This window comes from Diachasmimorpha longicaudata, chromosome 2, assembly GCF_034640455.1.
Source record: "Diachasmimorpha longicaudata isolate KC_UGA_2023 chromosome 2, iyDiaLong2, whole genome shotgun sequence".
Classification (NCBI taxonomy): domain Eukaryota; kingdom Metazoa; phylum Arthropoda; class Insecta; order Hymenoptera; family Braconidae; genus Diachasmimorpha; species Diachasmimorpha longicaudata.
Genome location: NC_087226.1, coordinates 6,553,836 through 6,573,183, shown reverse-complemented (window position 1 = coordinate 6,573,183; position 19,348 = coordinate 6,553,836). Strand labels below are relative to the sequence as shown.

Sequence of the window (19,348 nt, the reverse complement as noted above, 5' to 3'; positions counted from 1 at the left end):
CAGGGGTAATTTAATTGGTGGAAACTTTTGTGTGACAAAAAGTTGAATTATTTCACGAGTTTTTTCTCTCGGGACGATTACAAACTTCAAAATGTCAGCTTCAAACTTCGAGGGAGGTGAGCGGAAAATTTATCGCATTTTTTAGGGAAAATTTGCGTGGTATTTTTATACAATAGTTCAGCAAATGAGGGGAGAGCTACCGAGTTTTACGAGGATTAGCGTTTTCCTTCATGCACTGAACGAGGTCTTGAAGTTATAACGCTTGATGGGAGAGGGGGAGGTTCGAACGACTCAAGCTGAATTTTGCGGTCAATTTACCTTAATTTGGTTTTTATTTTGATGGAAATTTTTTACAGTTGCGCACAAAAAATACGACTTAGAGGCAGGAAAATTGATTGAAAATTATATCTGCGGTTCCCTAATCTCGTAGTTATTTGAATCACAGAAACTTTATCCACCTTCCCGAGAAACTCGACCCTAAAAGCATCAGATTTCTTTCTGTGCAACCTCTCGCAGATGATTAATAACGGAATAATGAAAAAAATATAGCCTAAGAGGAGTTATTTTTCTAACTAAATTGAACATTCTCAAGTGTCTAGAGATAAAGAACTGGATGCACCGGTGTTAACACTATTTTGGCATGAACGTTGGAATGTGTATGTGAGAATGTAATTTAAGAATTTTATGAGGGTCCACGCTCCTCCTCACTCTCCGAGAACGGGTCTTGATCCAGGGTTTGGAGTCGTACGGATTCCTCAAGGATAATATCCTCGGGTGATACTATGCCTTGAAAATGTCTCGCCTTCTCCTCGATCTCGGGTATTTTTTCGTGAATCAGCTTTTCTACATCTACTTTATCCAGCTCATCCTGCAGGCGTTTCTTTATTGGTCCCTCAATGGCGTCCATTATTTGATACCTTGAGAAAATAGAGTAAAAATAAATTCAAACATACATGTGAGCTTCACATCACTAGATTAAATCCTGCATCAAATCAGATTCCCGATAGCTGAACATCTGACTCAATTGAATTATTTTTATTTCCCGTTATCGATTGTTTATTTTCGTTCAACTCTTACTCTGCACACTGATAAATAGAGCAAATGAAATCAACTTTCGTTAGAAATCCGCGTTAGATAGATATTCTATCAAGAGCTATTCAGACTTTGCTAAAATATAGACATGAATAATTGAAGAACAATATTCGGAAGCCAATTCCAGCGTCAAAATATAGCAAAAGGTATTTCATTAGGTCGTGAAAAAATCAGAATTTCTAGGGCCGAGGAAAATCCAGACGATTGCTGTGTATTTCTGTATTAACAAACCGGTTAATTCATTGACCGCCGCGCATTTACCCCCTTTGACAATACAATCATTGACGGCCTCAGGACACAGTATACTATCGTTAGAATAAAAATAATTCTATAAATTCAGTCTGTCAGTTCTATCGGACAGCATTGCTTAACCATGTGAAAAAAAGTATAAGGTCCTGACTCAGTATATCAATTCTCAAACCAAAATATTCCCCAATTTGTTGCCTATACTGCACTGAGGAACCCCCCGAAACATTCCACAGACTAGAATTGGATTTACGTGATTCAATATGCTGTGAATAATGTGACAAAAAAATGGATACATAAAATGTTTACCTCAATAAATTTGGTAGTACGTTTATCCCAGCTTCCATAAGATAATCCAGCGTACCAGCACCGTGTATCCTTGCTTGAATATTGCCAAGCTCAAGATTAAGCTCCTCGAGGGAAGCACGTTTCCTGGTATCCAGCGGCTGACTCAATTTCACTTGAACACGAAAATACTGAACCGTGAACGAGACGGTTCCGGCTCTAGATAGAAAGCCACCGATCACACTAACTTCCCAGTGGGTCCTACCCTCAATCTCTTGAGTACCAACGTCCACTACAGCATAAACCTGCATATTTTTTTGGATAAAATGATATTAGTATTTCTTCATTTGTCGAATATCGAATAGTCTGGGAATATTTGTTTGAAAATGTGAGATTTTTTCCCGTATCCAAGTTGAATATAAAATTCTACATAATTCTTCGCTTTTTACTCTTCAAATGGCGAAATCCATTCATTTCTACGGATTTTTAAGATCACCTTAATTGACCAGCAACTTTTTATTCCGTCATAAATTTTCAATTGGTAGAACGACATGAAAGTGAAGAGGATTCAGAGAAAAATGTCGAGTTAATAAAAGACCGGTAAAAAAAAGGAAACAAGAAAATCGCCTCTCGAGGTAAAACATTTACCGTGCCATTTTCCATTGTAAGGGTAATATTGCCCATGCGATAAAAACTTGCAAGCCCAGTGAGCCAAGTGTGGGTGGACGTGACAGTGAAAATTCCCCCGGTCTGTGAATAATCCTTAATCCTGTATGGATCGTATCCCATATCGGATACTTGTTTCCTTGCTTCAGCAACTGCCATATCGAAAGGTGAAATTGAGTTTGGAAAATACTGAGGTAACTGGGATATTTGCTTGTTTACTTCTCCCCTAAAAATTTTCAGAGATTAAGTTATCAGTTCATCGAATCGATTTACAAATTTAAGTGAATCAAGCGAAATTGTAAGAAATTCCTTCATTTTCTCTCAATTAATGAGATAATGTTTAATGAAAGGATGAGCAATTATTTTTTAATTGAATAGTAATAATTATTTCAACGTGACACGAGGGAGAACAAAATTCTAGACTGTTCGAATAAAATCAGCTCTTCATAATGATAGTAATTGTTTCCATGGAATAATAAAATAGAAAAATGAAGTATTCATATCGTTCAACGAGAAAATCAGGAAAATAATTCATTTTTCAGTGTGAAATTTTTTTCGTATTACATTGGAAATTAAATACGAACGAATTTCCAGGATTTGACAGGAAAAATTCATATAAAAATTTTTAATAGTGTAACTTTTAATATTAAATTCTCTCCGTGCAACACTGATGGCTTATGAATTGACATCAACCGTTCATCAAACTTCATCGATTACATTGCAAAGATAATGATCATCAGAAAGTTTAGCCATAGAGCGAACTACTGGTGGTAATCCAACGGATTCACTCTAATCTAAACAGTTACAAGTTGGATGACCCCTTCGGGCAAGTCTCTAATGGATCCCTTCTGGGTTACAAAACAACTCAATAGAAACTTGAAATAGATGCACATGTATCAGCCAGCAAATTAACTCTCGTAATGGGAGTGATCGATAGTAGTTGTAATAGGCTTACTTCACATTCGTGTTGACCTCCTTGAGGATAAAGGGCTTGATACTGTCAAACAAAAATGATCCCAGAGAATTAACAAAACTTTGGAAGAGATATGCGATTCCGTCGAGATTGGTAAAGTCCATGTCAATAGTTCCAAACGTCAGGTCCATGTCAATGTCCTCAGCGTATAGTTTACCATCAATTCCAACTTGTAGCTTTGCCAAGCCCTGGATAACTACGTCCTTCAGGATCACTGTGAAATTACCGTCGGAGGCTGACCACAGGTATTGAGCATTATAAAGTCCACGGATATGCAGAATGTCAATGGTTAGTTCAACGGAAACCTGTTGGAATGAGACATTACATTGCTTATTTTATTACGAGTTCAGAAAATCGTACATTCGCAGAAAAAAAGTTGCTTGAGTAGTCCAGTTACTTGAATGGAAAAATTAATGGCCATTAAAACGCATAAACCAATCTGAGATAATAATATGGGATAATTACGTCAAAGGATGAAATTATCGTATGGAAAAATTATGTAGTGGATTCCATAGCACAATCCTTTCTTAATTATGCTGATTCCATTATAAATGATATCCTCCTTAAGCATTTCACCTCAACTGAGAGAACTACACTGAATTATTACGAAGTAATTGGGGAATGTTCATAATGCATGAGTTGAGATTGAACAATTACTTTCACCCGGTAGCTACAGACCATTTAGTACCGTCAGCACTGTCTCTGAATTTCCGAAAAACTTTTCGATGAATTGAATCTTAATGGGATTTTCATTAATTCTGGAATGATGATAGGGACCAAATAAACACTGAGAAAAAAAAATCCAAATAATAGTTGCACACAGTCGCGAACAAATAGAAGAACAATTCAATCAATTTTCTATTAAAACAAGTGGTTAACCAAATTAATTATACGTAAACTTTTCATCCAAAGTTGTTGACCTTGTGACTTGAACTTTATGTACGATTCATTCATCAAATATGTCTTAGGAAATTCCAGAGGTCAGGCAAGTCGAGATATGAAATTTACACTTCCGAATTCCCGAGTCATTCCAATAAACTGATACCCTTCAATATTCATTAGTTCAATAGGGAAGTGGTGAAACGAGATAACGTCATTTCACTTTGACATTAATTCGGGGAAAGACCTCAATATCCAGGGAAGATAGTGATTTTCTGATAAAAACTTTTTTATGCTTCTAAAATTCTCCCCCTCACCAAGAAGCGTCCATTAGAAATTCATCTATTACCGTTAGTCTCGAAGATAATGATCAAAAAGTCTCGTTAAAATACTTTTCTCATTGAATGCAAGGAATATCCCACCTGCATCTGCGCCAGTTCCGAATGAATGTTAGCAATTCGAAATTTCGATAACCCGTAGACACTGACATTAGTAAAATGCATTGTCACTGCTGTGATTGTCTGCTTTAATTCAGGTATAGACATAGGATCGGGTATTGGTGCACCCGGAAGTCCAATTGGATCATCCTGCTGATAATGTTTCAAAATCATTCGGATGTGATCACCGAGCCGCTGTTCCCCCTCTGCCAATTGTTGTTTTGCCTCATCTAGAATCACAATCAAACACTAATTCACCCAAATCCGAATAATACATGTTGCATGTACAATTTTAAAGCGTAATTAATGCTACATTCTCTCTGTAATAATGAAAAAAAAAACGTTTCTGTACCATCACTAATGGGATCCCCACAGCACACGTGAAAGCCGAAAAATAAAACTAATAACTTAATTAATTTCATTTTACTAGCACTGGAGCGTAGTAGCACAGACTGAATTATAGGCGTATTAAGCCAAACTCATTTATTCCCCGTTCGGTTGAATGAGCATGCTGCCGACTAATTTTGTTCGTATTTGACGTGAATGCGTCAGTAAACTCGTCGAGAGACTATCATGCAGGTCATTGGTGAGGGCGAGGGTCATTCGTTTATCTTCCTACTCTTCTCTTTCTTCTGCCCCACTACTATGAATAATCAACTCAACCATCATGTGTACTCTGTAAATACGATAGCTCCGATAAATCACTATTTTCGGAGGATATTTTTGTAGTGGACCGGTAAAACCATATAAGGTGATTCAAAAGATGAGGTTTATTTATGCCATTGTTGTTGTTATCCATCAGCGAGTCCATAACATAATTAATTATGAGCGCGAAAGCTTTAAAACCAAGATGAAGTTGATTTATTTGGCACAGACTAAATCCTCATCGTCATGTTGCCAGAAAAACAACAATTACTTTTCCGTGTTTCATTTTTATTTCATCTAACGTAAAACGAATGCTCGTTCTATTAATTGCAAGTTCGCTTACCTCCCTGAGTAAATCTGACAATTAAAGTTGATTGATTCATAAATCCTTTATTTGAATTAATGATTCCCAAGTTCAGTTGCGGAGTGGAAAATCAATAGTAATTAATTTCTACTCCAGAAATGAACCTTTGACCAAATGGTATGTCAGCGGAAATTCCAACGCTTCATGGGTTTTACTAATTTTACATCATTGAAACAATAGCGTGAGTGGGCCGTAATAATTATTATCAGAAAAAGAGTACAAACGATCGGGTAATTAATGTGCAGGGTAATGAAAGGGTCGAACAAGTATACCATAAGGTGAAACTAATAGAATTAATATCAACTTCCACCTACTTCCAATTGCTGCATCCAGGATGGTCCACATTAATTCCAATCTAGACTATTTTTATTGGAAGTTGAAACGTCACGCCCAAAATCATAATTAGGTAGAAAATTGTAGATTTCTGTCAGTTTCAATTTCTTGTAATGAAAAAAACAGTTATAAAGACAGACAATATCATGTTCCCGTTTTTCATCCCATTAACTATTAATTAGTTCCACTAGTAAGTGATTGCTCCTATTATTTAGGAAGTCCTCAAGATTTATTAATTATTCAGTATCTTATCAATATTTTGGGTTCTTTAATGCAATAAAAAATAACAGTCGCTTCATTCTTTCTTCTTTATTTGATCAATCAAAAAACATCGACGAGCATTCAATTGTTGATAACAATAATGGAAGATACTTAACACGGGATTTGGAGGGAAATCTGAACAGTATAACAATAAACTTGATTCCGATTTCTAACAACTAGCTGTTTACAATTGGATATTTTCGACTTAATTGGTGTGAAAAGGTGGCATTCATTACTGCATCACTGCATCCTAGACTTCTTTTATATTTAATACAAGAAACGTGAACATTTTTCTCTTCTATATTAAATCTACATTATTTCAGAATTTATTACTCTCAACATTTTTGTAAAATAAAAGGGGACAAACATTTCTTTGTCACTTCGTTCTATCAAGCATTCGTTCTTGATTGCTTCCCAATGAAAAATTTGTGGCCGTAAAATTTTCAAACATTTGTTGACTAAATAATTTGGAAGCTTCGAATTTTAATAATATATAAATTATTTCTTGTAATAGTCTTTGATTCATGAAATATGAATTTCGAAGTGATTTTTTTCTCCAAAGGTTAGTAGGAATAAAACAAAAATGCTTCTTTCAGCTTTCACAATTATACCACGTTAATGGAAACATATGTTTAACGAAATCAATTTAGAATTGACAGTTTATCGCTTACGATTTGGCGCATCTTCTTCGCTATTGTCTTCAACATCACCATCCTCATCTTCTTCGTCTTCATCCTCTTCACTTTCTTCATTTTCTTTACTTTCCAAAGTTTTCTTTACATCTTTTAAGTTATAATTAATGGCATTTTTTTGGACTCTTTGCACTTCACTTTTCTTTTTATGCTCTTCTTCCTTCTCCTCTTCGGACTCTTCATCCTCTAGTTCTTCGTCCTCTTCTTCTTCTTCTTCTTCTTCTTCTTCTTCCTCTTCTTCTTCTTCTTCTTCTTCCTTTGTTTCCTTTCGCTGTTCTACATTTAGGTGTTTTTGTTCAACAATCTTCTCTATGGACTCTTCTTCTTCTTCTTCTTCTTCTTCTTCTTCTTCTTCTTCCTCCTCCTCTTCTTCTTCTTCTCCCTCTGCTCTCTCCATTACTGCCACATTTTTAGACTCCTCTTCTTTTCTCACCTCGTTCTCCGCTTCTTCTGCCGCTTCCCCTTCCTCACTTACTTCCTCTTCTTCTAATTGTTTCACCACCTGTATTTGATCTTTCGACTGTAGTACATTTATTTCTGCACCGTCTGCATCGTCTTCCTCCTCTTCCTCGTCTTCCTCCTCTTCATCTTCTTCCTCATACCCCTTCTCCACTTCTCCATCCCTCGTTATAGTGCCAGACATTTTCTCATTAGGATGTTGCTCACCTTTCATATCAATTTCCACCTCATCTTTCTCATCGCTGATAACATTAATTTCCTCTTCATCGATCAACGTTGCTGCGTGAGTCGCCCCATTCTCCTGTGTTTTCACCGGTAGATCCCTCGGTATAACTCCTTTATTCTCATCCAAATGTTCGATAGCCTCTGTTGAATCCTAGTAAATTGAAAAATTATAGATTAATTTCTCAACAGAAACCTCTCACAATCTTGTAGTCTTTCTATTATTATACACAGCCAGATCAAATGTTAATTTCGGAAGCCTCTGATGTAGAAAAAAATTACTGAAAGCATTGGAAATGGTAACTAACGTGTTAAAAATAGTGTGATAGTAATCAAGAAGATGATTAGACGCTGTAAAACATTAAATGAAGGAAAAAATCACCAAATAATAACTAGGCTCCGTAGAATTCATTTGCGACTGATGATTAATTTTAATACTTCCTTACAGATGAATTCTGATCGTGACTGATGAGTGACAGTGTCACTTTGCTTGATAATACAATGGCAGCATCGGAATTCTCCTCAGAGCTCTCCTCCTGGGTTTCCGAGTCTGATACCAGTATTTCGCATTGTGGCGGAAGTATACCCTCGAGATAAATTGGCTTCGGCGGTGTCTTCTCACGTTCTTCTGGCCTGGAAAATTAGATTTTCACGTAACAGAGGTAATGGCAATAGCACTTTTCCATTTGTTGAAACGGAATTTCGTTGAACTTATAATTCATCAATTCGGTGTTTGTAGGGGCGCGTTAAATTGCAAAAAAATACAACTATTAAAAATCATCGGCAATATTTCTCTCCACGATGTTATAAATTTGACCACAGCTTTAGGAACCATCATAAAATTTTGTACGAAATACGTTGGGAATCGATTGTCTGACTCGTGGGATAAAAAAGTGACCTGGGGCGAGAAAATCTTTACCGCACTTGTTGCGTAATGTACTACTATATCAAGGACCTATTCATCTCCTTTGCATTGGAAGATATTTTTCAAGACCCAATTCCGAAATGAAATCGACTTATCTCATGTTAGTAGTTCCCCAACCGACTCATTCACAATTAACTAAAACTACGTGAATATTTGCAGACAGTTTAGTTTAGCCAGTGCTCTCACAGTCTGGTGCACTGTCACGGCGAAGAGGATTAGATGTGAACGTCAGTAAGTGTATAGCCGACCACGACAGACTCTGGTAAAACACAAATGTCACAAGGGGTAGAGAGAAACACTTGGACAGAGTGTCATGAGAAACGGAAATATATGGAAATAGTACAAGAAGCTGAATGGAAGAGGTAAGTGAAGTTTTCAACAGCTGTACTACCATTTTCACGATGAAAAATGTCGTTCATTTTTATAAATGGAAATAATAATCGACGAGAGTGGCGATTAATTTATAGAGGAGAACCATTTATAAAGTGAAATACAAATGAAGGTTAATGAAGTAACGGGTAAATGCAGTTGGTTTTTGTTCATTATTAATGAAAGCAAACGGACAATCTCTTTCATCACGACAGTCGGGGTATTTTTTTCTGTTAATAAATTAGCAATTTGCTTTCAAATGGAATTTCTATAATGATGGATTATAAATTGAAGTCCGTGATTCAGTGAATTCAGTATGACTTTAACGGAGAAATTTTTCACCTTTTCAAACATTATCAATGGAAAAAAAATTCAAAACAACGTGTTTTGTCGGGATGTACCTTAAAGCAGCAAGATGAAAATGAGCATGAAAAATGTGGAGATAGAATGAAAGCGGAGGATATGGCGCTCTAAATTGGGGCATATCGGAATCAGAGTATTGGTTATTCAATGCTTCATGAAACACTGCTGCTTCATTGCATAAAAAAATTGAGCTGTCAATACAGCGTCTATTCATTCTAGAACAGTGGTATTTACCCATGTCCATCAGGGAAAATGGGGGTGGTAGGTCGGCTTATTTTCTGGCCACTCTCAGAGGTAGCTGTCATCTCCATTCCCATGACCTTCATTGCTGACCCTGAGTCTGCATCGATTTCCCCACTTTCGTTGGGACTCTGATAACATTGTTTATCCATACATTCTCCCTGAAAACAGGAAACATTTCTTGTTACTGAACTGTAACTTATTTTCATTAAATTTCACTGGATTCATCAAACAAGCGTATGAGGCATTTCTTTGCTCACTTAAAGGGTTACTTGCTATAATTTTGGAAAATCTTACGACCATGCAGACGAAATGGCAAATATGTGTTGAATATTCGAAGATATTTGCGGAATTCGGATTAAAAAAATTTTTTAAAACGGATGAAAAAACCAATGAACCCTTCACGTACCGAATCGAAGCGCATGATTCATCTGAAAATAAATATTTTTCGAACTATGACAGGTGATAAAATTGGACAGGCACCATTGGGCAGCTGAATGATGTAAATCCAATTCTGTAATTTTCTCTATTTTCGATTCATCAGACGCCATACAATGCGAGTTACATTGAGCGCATGATAAACACAGAAAACTTTTCCATAAAAATTACCTGACCGTTCTATAGTATCGCTACAGTATCTCACTTCTATCCCGAATGTTGATACACATTAATATATGTCTATTACTCCAGTCTAACATTTTCTAAGCTTTAGAAACTCACGATATAGAGTAGACATTAGAAGATTCCCGTACGTGAAGGGTTAAATTCCTTAAAATTACTTGAAAAAACGGTAACAAAAATTAAATTAAACCCAAAAAGACTACAACGATAATGTTGTTCTGGCTGTTAATACACTCATCGGTTCCATTGAATGGTTACCTTTGGCTTTAGGGCAACCGCCGTCGGACCATTGGAATTCGGAGCCTCATCGACTACTCAAAATATGGAAATTATACAGTTTACTATTTTTTATTTTTATTTTATTGAATGAATTTCAACAGTAAATAAGAAGTTAAAAAGTGGAGTGAAAAAGGAGGTACGGGCAATACAGATTATTCAATGTGTCATCTCCGGGCGGGAGAGGTACGAAGAAATCTATCAAGAGATCTTTCTTGTCTCTTAAAATTTTCGTCTCCCCTCAATCTTCCTCGACCACATGTGAATAATCTGTGATTATTTGTCCAGATTATCTCCTTTAACTTTGCTACACAATTGAATAACAGTCGTAAAGATGAACAATAAATAACGGTAATCACGTTTCATAAGACTATTGGAAGCATGAGGGACAATCAGAACACAGCAACGTGCAACTTCTATTTTTTAAAGTAAAAAAAAATAACGTTTCCATGTCATAAAAATTGTTTAGGGATTTTTTTCCAGTCCAAAAAGAAAAAAAACAAAAAACTAAACTCTCATTCTTTATCAGTGACAAAGAAAGATATTGAAAACAATTGTTCGAAATGAGTCATTCAGAACCTGTGTATCTGTGCACTGGGGATTATGTACGATTGTTCGTGACAAATTGCCCATTTGTACAACAATTCGTTCCATCGCTGCCTCGGTGTCTGCCAATCGTTGTATCAGCTGATTTACCTCAATGTCTCCTGCTGCCTCTACCGTGCCCAGCATGTGCAACATTACACCGACATTTTCAGAATAAAAAAATCGCGAATATTCATAATATCATTGTTTTCTGTTGCTCACTGTAGTTTTTAATTTTAGAAAATAAAAGTGCTCTCATTTTTCAATTCACTTGTAGCTTCTTAGAGTGACAAAAGGATTATTTATGATAGAGACTGTGTAATGGGAATATTTAGGAACTACCTGCACTGAGAAAAGATGTGATAACAATGACAAGTTTATCGAAAAGATCGACATGAGTTAGGAAATTGGCTCGCATTCGAATGCTTTTAGTTTAAATTCTGAACAGTTAAACGTTATAGGGGAAGTCCCCATATTAATTATTCTCAGAAAGTTAAGGGAATTATGTCCAATGGATATTTGAGTTTAAATTCTTTCGTATATTACATGGAAGACTAAAGTTTCATTAATAACGTTCGATCTACGGATGTTTGCAAACCACTTCTTGATGCGCGAAACCACCATTCGAAAGCTAATGCCCACGGGTTAAAACAGTCCACTGATTCTAATATTATTCACACAATCGTACTGGTAATTCAATGAGAAAATTCAGTCACTGGTTACCAAATCACATTAGCAATAAAATTTTATTGATATAAGCATGTGAAGCGGTGAACGCGCGGTTATTTTCAATCATTTGGGAATAGTACGCGATGTGGGAATAGAATTCGCAGTGTGAAGAAATGTATCGATCACTAAATTCTGTCTGCGTCTCTAGGGTGAAGTGATAAACGATAATAAATTAATTTTTTTCATCCATTCCTCCCCGTCCTTCCGGCTTGACCCAACCTCCTCTAGGTAAAAGATTTCCTTCCCTCACCCCAGGAAATACGAATAAACTCAGATATAATCCTCGGAGGAAACTAATTCAAGCCTTTGGCTTAATCGAAGTCAAAACGTCGACGGAAGTTTAATTCTAGGATTATAAGTTGATTCCTTTTTTTTCATGCACGCAAAGCCGGGTAAAGTTTTATCTACTTCTGGATTTCTTCTATATCTGTGAGACGTAGACGAGATTGTTCTCTAATTGGTAATAATCTCAACGATCATTAAATTCCGGAAAATTACCGGAATTCACGGATGATCTGCCACAAAGAAAAACTCGAACTTTATTCTGAACATTCAAGACCAAGAGTTTCTAACTTCAATCAGAGGCTCAATCGCGAAGTGATTGCGATTTAAAGCTCGTAAATTGGGATCCAATTTGTCGGTATTCTTTTACGTTCGACGGATCCGCTAATTGGAGGGCATAATAAAGAGAATCATTTTGACGATAAATTCATGTGGAAAATGGAATGTGGAAGGAATGTAGAGAAAATTGCATATTAAATCCAGGATAAAACCGTTCACCTTACCTCACCTTGTATGGAATTTTAAGGGATCAATCTCCCTCCCCTTCCCCAGAAAACTACTAACCCGCGGAAATTCCATAGAAAGTTGGTATTCTCATACGGAGAAAACTTTTCTATAGTTATTAATTATTTGCGACTAGAATAAAATACAAATTCATCCAGACATTTCAAAAAAACACAGAAGAATGAACAGAGTTCATTCATTCACAATGAATGGTGATTTATTGATGAATAAATTGATTTATCTGTCACTAATCAAGTCTTTTCTCAGTGTAATGACATCTTTTTAAGGAAATTAATAAAGTAAAGACTACTTACGTGCTTGAAGCTCTTCAATCGTGGGAAGTGGCTCCTTAGGTGAGGGTGATCTCTCTTTCCGATAATAACTAGTGCCGGTCATTGCAGTAGTTAGGGTATCAGGGTTGAATACGCGATCCCTAAATTCCCTTTCTGCCTCGGGGTTGTGATAATCCTGATAAATTTCGTTGTTCGAATTTTTTCTCAGTATCTGAAACATGAATTATGACAATAGGCTGAACAAGTTTCCACATTACTTTTAACCGCAGACAATAGAATAAATTAGATTTTCGGACTGTTTGATGATGAATATGCCGACATAACACCAAAAACTCGCAACTTAAATTTGAACGATTACAATGCTAACAGTGGGAAGCGAAGAAGTTAATCAAAAGTATGGATTAAGTTACCTTAGCAATAGTGTAAAGGAAGAAAAGAAGAATCCCAATGGTATAAAGTGGGAGGATGATGCCCATAGTGCCACCGCCACCACCACTTGGTGGTGGTACAACTCGTCCAGGTCCACCCATTGGTGGCCTCATTTTTTGAACGACAACATTTTCTGGTCTGCCATCAACTCGTGGCACTATGTGCGATGTCGGTATAGCTCTGCCACGTTCTCTCATTGCCGGATGTAGTCCACCAGCATGAGGTGGCAGTCGTCTTTCTTGTCTCAAGGGGGCTGTAGCAAAAATTGTTATTTCCGTAAAAATAAGACCAAATGAATGAAAAGTTTCCTCAAAATTACTATTGCAGTCTATAGATGTCAGAGTACTAACTACTCGTTGCATTTTATCCGTTACGTCCAAAATAAACGACTATCTTGATGGCAACGTATTCGGTAGTTTTTGTAAATTCGTCCTGATTTTGTTTATAAATATTTACACCGCTTGTTGCGTAATATTCTATCATGATCATGTGAAACACAAATGTAAATACATCCACACGCGAATGACGTCAAAGTCAACACATTTCCATAAAAAATACCAAAAATCTGCAGAAAAAAAGCTAACAGATTACACAAACAGCAGGTAAATCATAAAATCAAAAACTTCCTCACCATTTCATAAGTTGTGTAAGAAACACAAACATGTTATTCTTCACCTTGTGTTAGTATGATCTCAAACATAAAATTGAAAGTAGTAAAAGAAATATATTATCTGAATAACCCATGGTATTAGGCAAATTCAGAAAATATATTCTTGGAAAAATCTTAGCCACGCTGTGATTATTTGGCAAATCGCCAGTATGAAATGGACAGCTCGGGCTCGCAATCCATATATACCCACTGACCTTTTCAAAGGTAAAATCTATAGTTTTGGTTTGATTCTGGGGAGAGAAAGCCACAAACTGTTATTTTTATCCATTAATTAATCAATAAAAATAGAGTACAGGTGTTAATTTCGGTTCTTTCAAGCTTGTGATAAGACAAAATTCAATTACACCGAATATCTCTTACTATGTGGCATTAATATATGATATCTTATGAGATGCGGTGTTCCCAATTGTGCCAATGGTACACCAAAATTATTTCTGAGGCACAATGAACTGTTGAAGGACCTTATTTCCTCTATAACTTGCTTGTACGTTTTTCCAAGTCTCTCCTTTTTCGCCAAGAATGATGACAAATCAATGCCACATCTTGCCAGGACTTCGTCACGGCAAAAACTTGCACTTTGTGGTGTGAGTTTATTCGTTTTCAGTGCATCACGAACACGTGGATCTATCTGGTGGTGTTTCAATATGTTTTGGCACATCTCTTGGAGAATATCCACAGTATTTACGTCACTCTCGAATATCAAATCGCAGCAAACTGATAATATACAACAGGGAGGAATATATAAATTATAATAGATAATTAAGTCTGTAGGGAAAAAGTACAACTTAAAAATATTCAAGTATTTTCTGCTGTTTTGAACGAACCACACAGTTAATTCAACCACTTTCTATCATCAAATATGTTCGCAAAATTTAGTTGAATTATTCAATTCATTTTTTTCTCCAGGTAAACTTTACATTGTTTCAGATTATTCAAAAACTGTGTAAACACATCACAGTAATATAAAATGTTTGCGCATATTTATGAAACAAATTTTACTTTAATCGCTTTCACCTTTAATAACTATCGAGACCGAATGCGCGCTCCGCGTGCTCTATTTGGATTTCCCGCCGCGAACACATTGACCAATTAGGAAAAAGTCTTACGTATGAAGTTAGCCTATGGCTTGTGTGGCTTACTTAATTTATGTGCTTGAGCTGTCATAAATAGGATTTAAGGATAAGCTTTTTTCATTGATACTGTATGTCATATTACCTACCAATTCCTTCCACTATTTCAATTAATAACTCTTGAAACCAATATGAACTATGAATGAATTGGATTTAATAGGTTAAATCTGATTTAACCTATTCTGGCTCCTCGATTTCCAGCGAAACCAATATCAATGGTTATGTTCATTGTTTATATGTTTTCAAAGACTTATTTTCAATCCATAATAAATTAACAATAGTCTGCTGGCACATTTCTGTGCAATAATGCTGAAATTATGTAGAAGAATAGTCGAATTAACAAAAAATAATAACTTATGATTTTTTGAATATACCAGATCCGTCGGATGACGTTTGTGGAGTATTCGCAGGTCCCATCAACATGGGATAAAAAATTTTTGGACATAACACTGCAAAACAAGCAGCAACAACAGCCAACACTAGCATGGTTTTTTTCGGGCCAAATTCCACCTCCTGTGACACTTTTCTCCGCGTGTCTTCGTTCGATGATCTTTCGTAGATTCGTGTACGTTCCATGGTTAGTAGGATTTTTTTTTTCTATGATTTTTGGGGTATTTTTTAAAGAAATTTACACGTTAGTCACATTCAGAAAGAGCTGTTCGCCTTCACTGATGCGAACACAGGGTGGAAAGATGGAGGTGGACCGGTGGCTCACTAAGTTTTGTGCTATTTCTGTCAATAGAGCAAGGTCGGCGTTTGACTTCTAAGGACCCCGAGCGTCATAAATTTTTTTTTTTCGTCTCAGAATAGGAAGAAAAATCTATTAAAGTTAATTTTTCACGGGAAAATTGAAAAACCCTTCAGCTAATTTATCGAATTTTCAATGGAAAAGATCAATCATTTGTTTTGCTCGGAACTTGTGCGCTGATTATTCATTACGTCATACTCTGAATAAAAATAGAAAAAACGTAATTTCGGGATAAAACTAAAAGTGTCATAAAAATAAGTTTGTGTATCAATGACAAGTTCAGTAACGAGTTGAAAATTTATGACAATGACAAATGAGAATAGAAGGAAATGTCAAGAAGCAATTCTCTATTTCATATTATTTTATCGCTAAATAAAGGGTAATTCTATTGAAAATCCTTTTTGCTTCATATTCGTGTCTCAATTTATCAGTGATATGTATCCGCAAAATGGTATTATCACTCAGAGCCTCGTACTGAAATAGGAAGCGAAAGGAACATTTTGTAAAATGAAAATCTCCACAGTCACGTGAGAAAAATGAGATGAGGCAATTGCACTCAGAAATTAGTTATTCATGAATATTCATTTTCCCAGAGATAAGGTGCCCAAGAGAATTCCCCAATCTCCTCAAACTTCGTAGAAATTCATCAAAAACTCATCTTCTGTGAAGTGAAATTTGATTCAAATTATTTCATTTGAGCTAGATTAATGAACAATTTTGTTTAATCATAAAAAATTAAGTTAAATTAAGATAGCGTCGATGTAGGCTATTTTATTTTCTTTTGATCCCATTTGTTCTTTCAATTATGTGAATTATAACTAATTGTCTAAAATTTTTGATTTTCATGTTTCCAATTGATTACAAAATTTTTCTGCATTAATCCGATTATTTTGTCAGAAATTTCGAAAAAACCACGACAATGGGGTAAAAAGAAGCAGAACATCCTCAATAATTTCTCTAAAAAATGGCTCTGTATTGTGCAACGAAAATAATTTATTCACTCATCAAACACAAACTTCAAATTTCCGTAATAAGTTAATTAAGAATCTAATCAATTTTCTCCTCATATTCATGTCTTCCTTCATCAAGAATACATATCTACCGGATTGTGTAATCACTCAGGACCGCCGCGCTGTAACAAAAAACAAAAAAAAAACATTTCAGTACTAAAATCAGAAAAATGAAATAAGTCAATGACACTTAAAGATAATGTCTTCAAGAATATTCATTCCGTCCCTAATGTCCTCGAACTTGCGAAAAATTAATCTAAAATTTATCTGCCCTGAAGCCAAAGTAAAATGAAACATCAATTCCTTCGAATTTAACGCGACGAAGGAAATCTCTTAAAAGATAAATTGGCATATTACATTGATATAGGCAATTTCTTTTTCATCAATAGGTCTCCTCTGATATCTCGGTGGTAATTGGAAGTCATCAATGATAGGCAGTGCGATGACATTAGGTCCAGTGGCACCGGTGGCACTGGCTCTCGGCGCCGCCCCTGGTGCCGCCGACTGCGCTGTCGTCGCACCTCCCGTAGCTGCAAAACATTTTTTTTATTTCCAAAACGCGTAAGTTAATTTAATCATAAGTAAACAACACCAAAAGCCAACAATTCGTTGATTACTGAGTGAAATTACCTCTGGCAGTTCCACCCTTTCTGAATTTAATTAAGGGTATGTGAGTCTGGACAACCTGGGGACAATCGTTCGTATGTGAAACGGTTTTATCAGTGTTTAAACAAGTTATGAGATAGTTGCAGTTGTTGCGAATATTGTCCTTAAGATTTTGAAACGTTTGGTTAAAGTCTTTGAAAAATTACTCACCTTCCAGCCTTTTGATGCCATCATAACTGCCTTATTTAGAATTTATTTCAACGGTTCGTCCTGTGTTCATGGGTTTGAGGGACTAACCTGCACGGTTGCAGGAGAATAAGTGCCACCCTGATTGTACCAGAGGGCGTGTGGCTATGTTGTGATTATTATCAGTGTTTTGATTTCTTGTAAAATGTGTCGGAACGAACGTTGAAGTTTTAATTTCAAGGTGAATAATTGCTCTTTTCACTATCAGGTTATAGTTTATGTTTTGAGTGAACAGTTTCGAAGGTGGTTTTTTGACATCTCCTATTCAATTATTAGAAGAAAGTGGACAAAGACAGGTAAGATAGCATATTAAAATGACCAGTAACGAAAAGCCCATGAAAAGCTTTTCTTCTTATAAAAAATCTGATTTCCAGAGACTAACTGAACTTCTTTAAGAGAAATTCCAAAATGTCCGGGGAACAGACTAAAGAAGTTGTGGAGGAAGGTGGAGAATCACCCCATTGGTATAAAGAAAGAGCCGAGAGGAATCGACAGAGAGCTCTGCTTTTAAAAAAATCTAAGCTCGTCGCTCATCCCTATGCCAAGAATGCAGAGTAAGTTCTTCCGCTCACGTGGAAATAATTTTTGTGTGAGGCTATTATTTTTTCGCAAGACATTTCTTGTCTCGAGCATTCCAGGTTTAGATTATTCTACAATTACTTTTTCAGTGATGTGGCTGGTACACAGGTGAGACAACTGAAGGTTCAAGGGAAAAAAGTGATCGACAGTGGAGGTGGTTTTTTAATTGAAGAAGATGATGAGTTGGAACGAGAAATGGTAAGCAATTTCTGATGTCCAGGTCATGGTACAATGTCTAATTTAACGAATCCCACACTTGTCTTGGAGAACAGAAGATCAGGGGCCATTAAATTGAAAAAAATCTCTTTCAGCTGGAATTTGCAGATGAGCCAGGTCCAATTTTGATCGATCTACCAACGTGTGAAGAATGTAATAAACAATTCCAAGAATCCTACCTCATGAAGACCTTCAATTACAACGTCTGTGACGGATGCAGAGATCGTGAGGATAAGCACAGTCTTATAACCAAAACCGAGGCGAAAGAAACCTATCTCCTCCGTGATCACGATTTTGATCTGAGAGAGCCACCACTGAAATTTATCCTCAAAGCAAATCCACACAGAGCAGCTCACGGCCACATGAAGCTATATCTCCATGTTCAGATAGAGAAAAGAGCTCTCGAGGTTTGGGGGTCAGAGGAAGCGTTGGTCGAGGAGAAGGAAAAACGTGATGTTAAGAGGCAGGAGACGAAGATTAAAAAATTTAATAAGAAAGTTAAACAGTTGAGGATGGAAATCAGAAGCTCAATGTATGATAAGACTAAAAAGGCAACGCATGTCCATGTATTTGGGCCCGATACGTACAATGAAGATGATGATACTTATACTCACACGTGCACTGAATGTGAATACGAAGAAACTTATGAAAAGATGTAGAGGTAAATTTTAATTTTGTATTTATTGAATAATTGTCCAGTATTATTAACGGCAGCTTAGCTTTCCTAATTTGCTGCAACTACCTTTCGAAAACATTATAGAATATTGAAATCAATAAACACAGTTTTACTACATTCTGAATCGAATTTATTTAAAAAATGTCATAAGAATTGAAGAATTTTGACATCCATCTTGAAGATAGAAACTCGAATAAAATCAACTCAATGGATGGCTCCGATAACCAGTTGCGAAACAGGAACTCACAGGACATGCTGATTGATGATTCTTGAATAAGGAGGTAACTAAATTAACTC

At 36.1% G+C, this 19,348-nt stretch overlaps 4 protein-coding genes across 9 annotated transcripts; 1 reads left to right on the top strand and 3 right to left on the bottom strand.

Annotated features, from left to right (window-relative positions):
• Positions 1-301: 301 nt before the first annotated feature.
• LOC135172860 (uncharacterized) lies at positions 302-5,139 on the bottom strand. The gene is made up of 6 exons (XM_064139290.1): positions 4,931-5,139; positions 4,564-4,808; positions 3,245-3,567; positions 2,272-2,515; positions 1,648-1,928; positions 302-917 (listed from the first exon to the last, which is right to left on the bottom strand). The coding sequence occupies exons 1-6, from the start codon at positions 4,998-5,000 to the stop codon at positions 683-685; spliced, it is 1,398 nt and encodes a 465-aa protein (XP_063995360.1). The 5' UTR covers positions 5,001-5,139; the 3' UTR covers positions 302-682.
• A 1,075-nt stretch (positions 5,140-6,214) lies between these two features.
• LOC135172856 (resistance to inhibitors of cholinesterase protein 3-like) lies at positions 6,215-15,687 on the bottom strand. Of its 5 annotated transcripts, none has more exons than XM_064139277.1 (8): positions 15,345-15,686; positions 14,201-14,554; positions 13,152-13,423; positions 12,763-12,952; positions 10,928-11,064; positions 9,446-9,612; positions 8,001-8,187; positions 6,215-7,708 (listed from the first exon to the last, which is right to left on the bottom strand). In XM_064139277.1, exons 1-8 carry the CDS (start codon positions 15,544-15,546, stop codon positions 6,842-6,844), a joined length of 2,376 nt encoding a protein of 791 aa, XP_063995347.1. In that variant the 5' UTR covers positions 15,547-15,686; the 3' UTR covers positions 6,215-6,841. The 5 variants fall into 5 exon arrangements, with proteins under 5 accessions (XP_063995347.1, XP_063995348.1, XP_063995349.1 ...); XM_064139278.1 differs by lacking the exon at positions 10,928-11,064 and adding an exon at positions 10,331-10,386; XM_064139279.1 differs by lacking the exon at positions 10,928-11,064 and adding an exon at positions 10,331-10,383.
• Positions 15,422-19,168, top strand: LOC135172862 (DNA repair protein complementing XP-A cells homolog). Of its 2 annotated transcripts, none has more exons than XM_064139296.1 (5): positions 15,422-15,547; positions 17,789-17,876; positions 17,955-18,134; positions 18,249-18,357; positions 18,471-19,168. In XM_064139296.1, the coding sequence occupies exons 3-5, from the start codon at positions 17,989-17,991 to the stop codon at positions 19,032-19,034; spliced, it is 819 nt and encodes a 272-aa protein (XP_063995366.1). In that variant the 5' UTR covers positions 15,422-15,547; positions 17,789-17,876; positions 17,955-17,988; the 3' UTR covers positions 19,035-19,168. The 2 variants fall into 2 exon arrangements, with proteins under 2 accessions (XP_063995366.1, XP_063995365.1); XM_064139295.1 differs by lacking the exon at positions 15,422-15,547 and adding an exon at positions 17,152-17,289.
• LOC135172866 (uncharacterized protein) lies at positions 16,692-17,678 on the bottom strand. Its single transcript, XM_064139299.1, has 4 exons — positions 17,545-17,678; positions 17,359-17,413; positions 17,086-17,258; positions 16,692-16,850 (listed from the first exon to the last, which is right to left on the bottom strand). The coding sequence occupies exons 1-4, from the start codon at positions 17,566-17,568 to the stop codon at positions 16,833-16,835; spliced, it is 270 nt and encodes an 89-aa protein (XP_063995369.1). The 5' UTR covers positions 17,569-17,678; the 3' UTR covers positions 16,692-16,832.
• Positions 19,169-19,348: the final 180 nt, after the last annotated feature.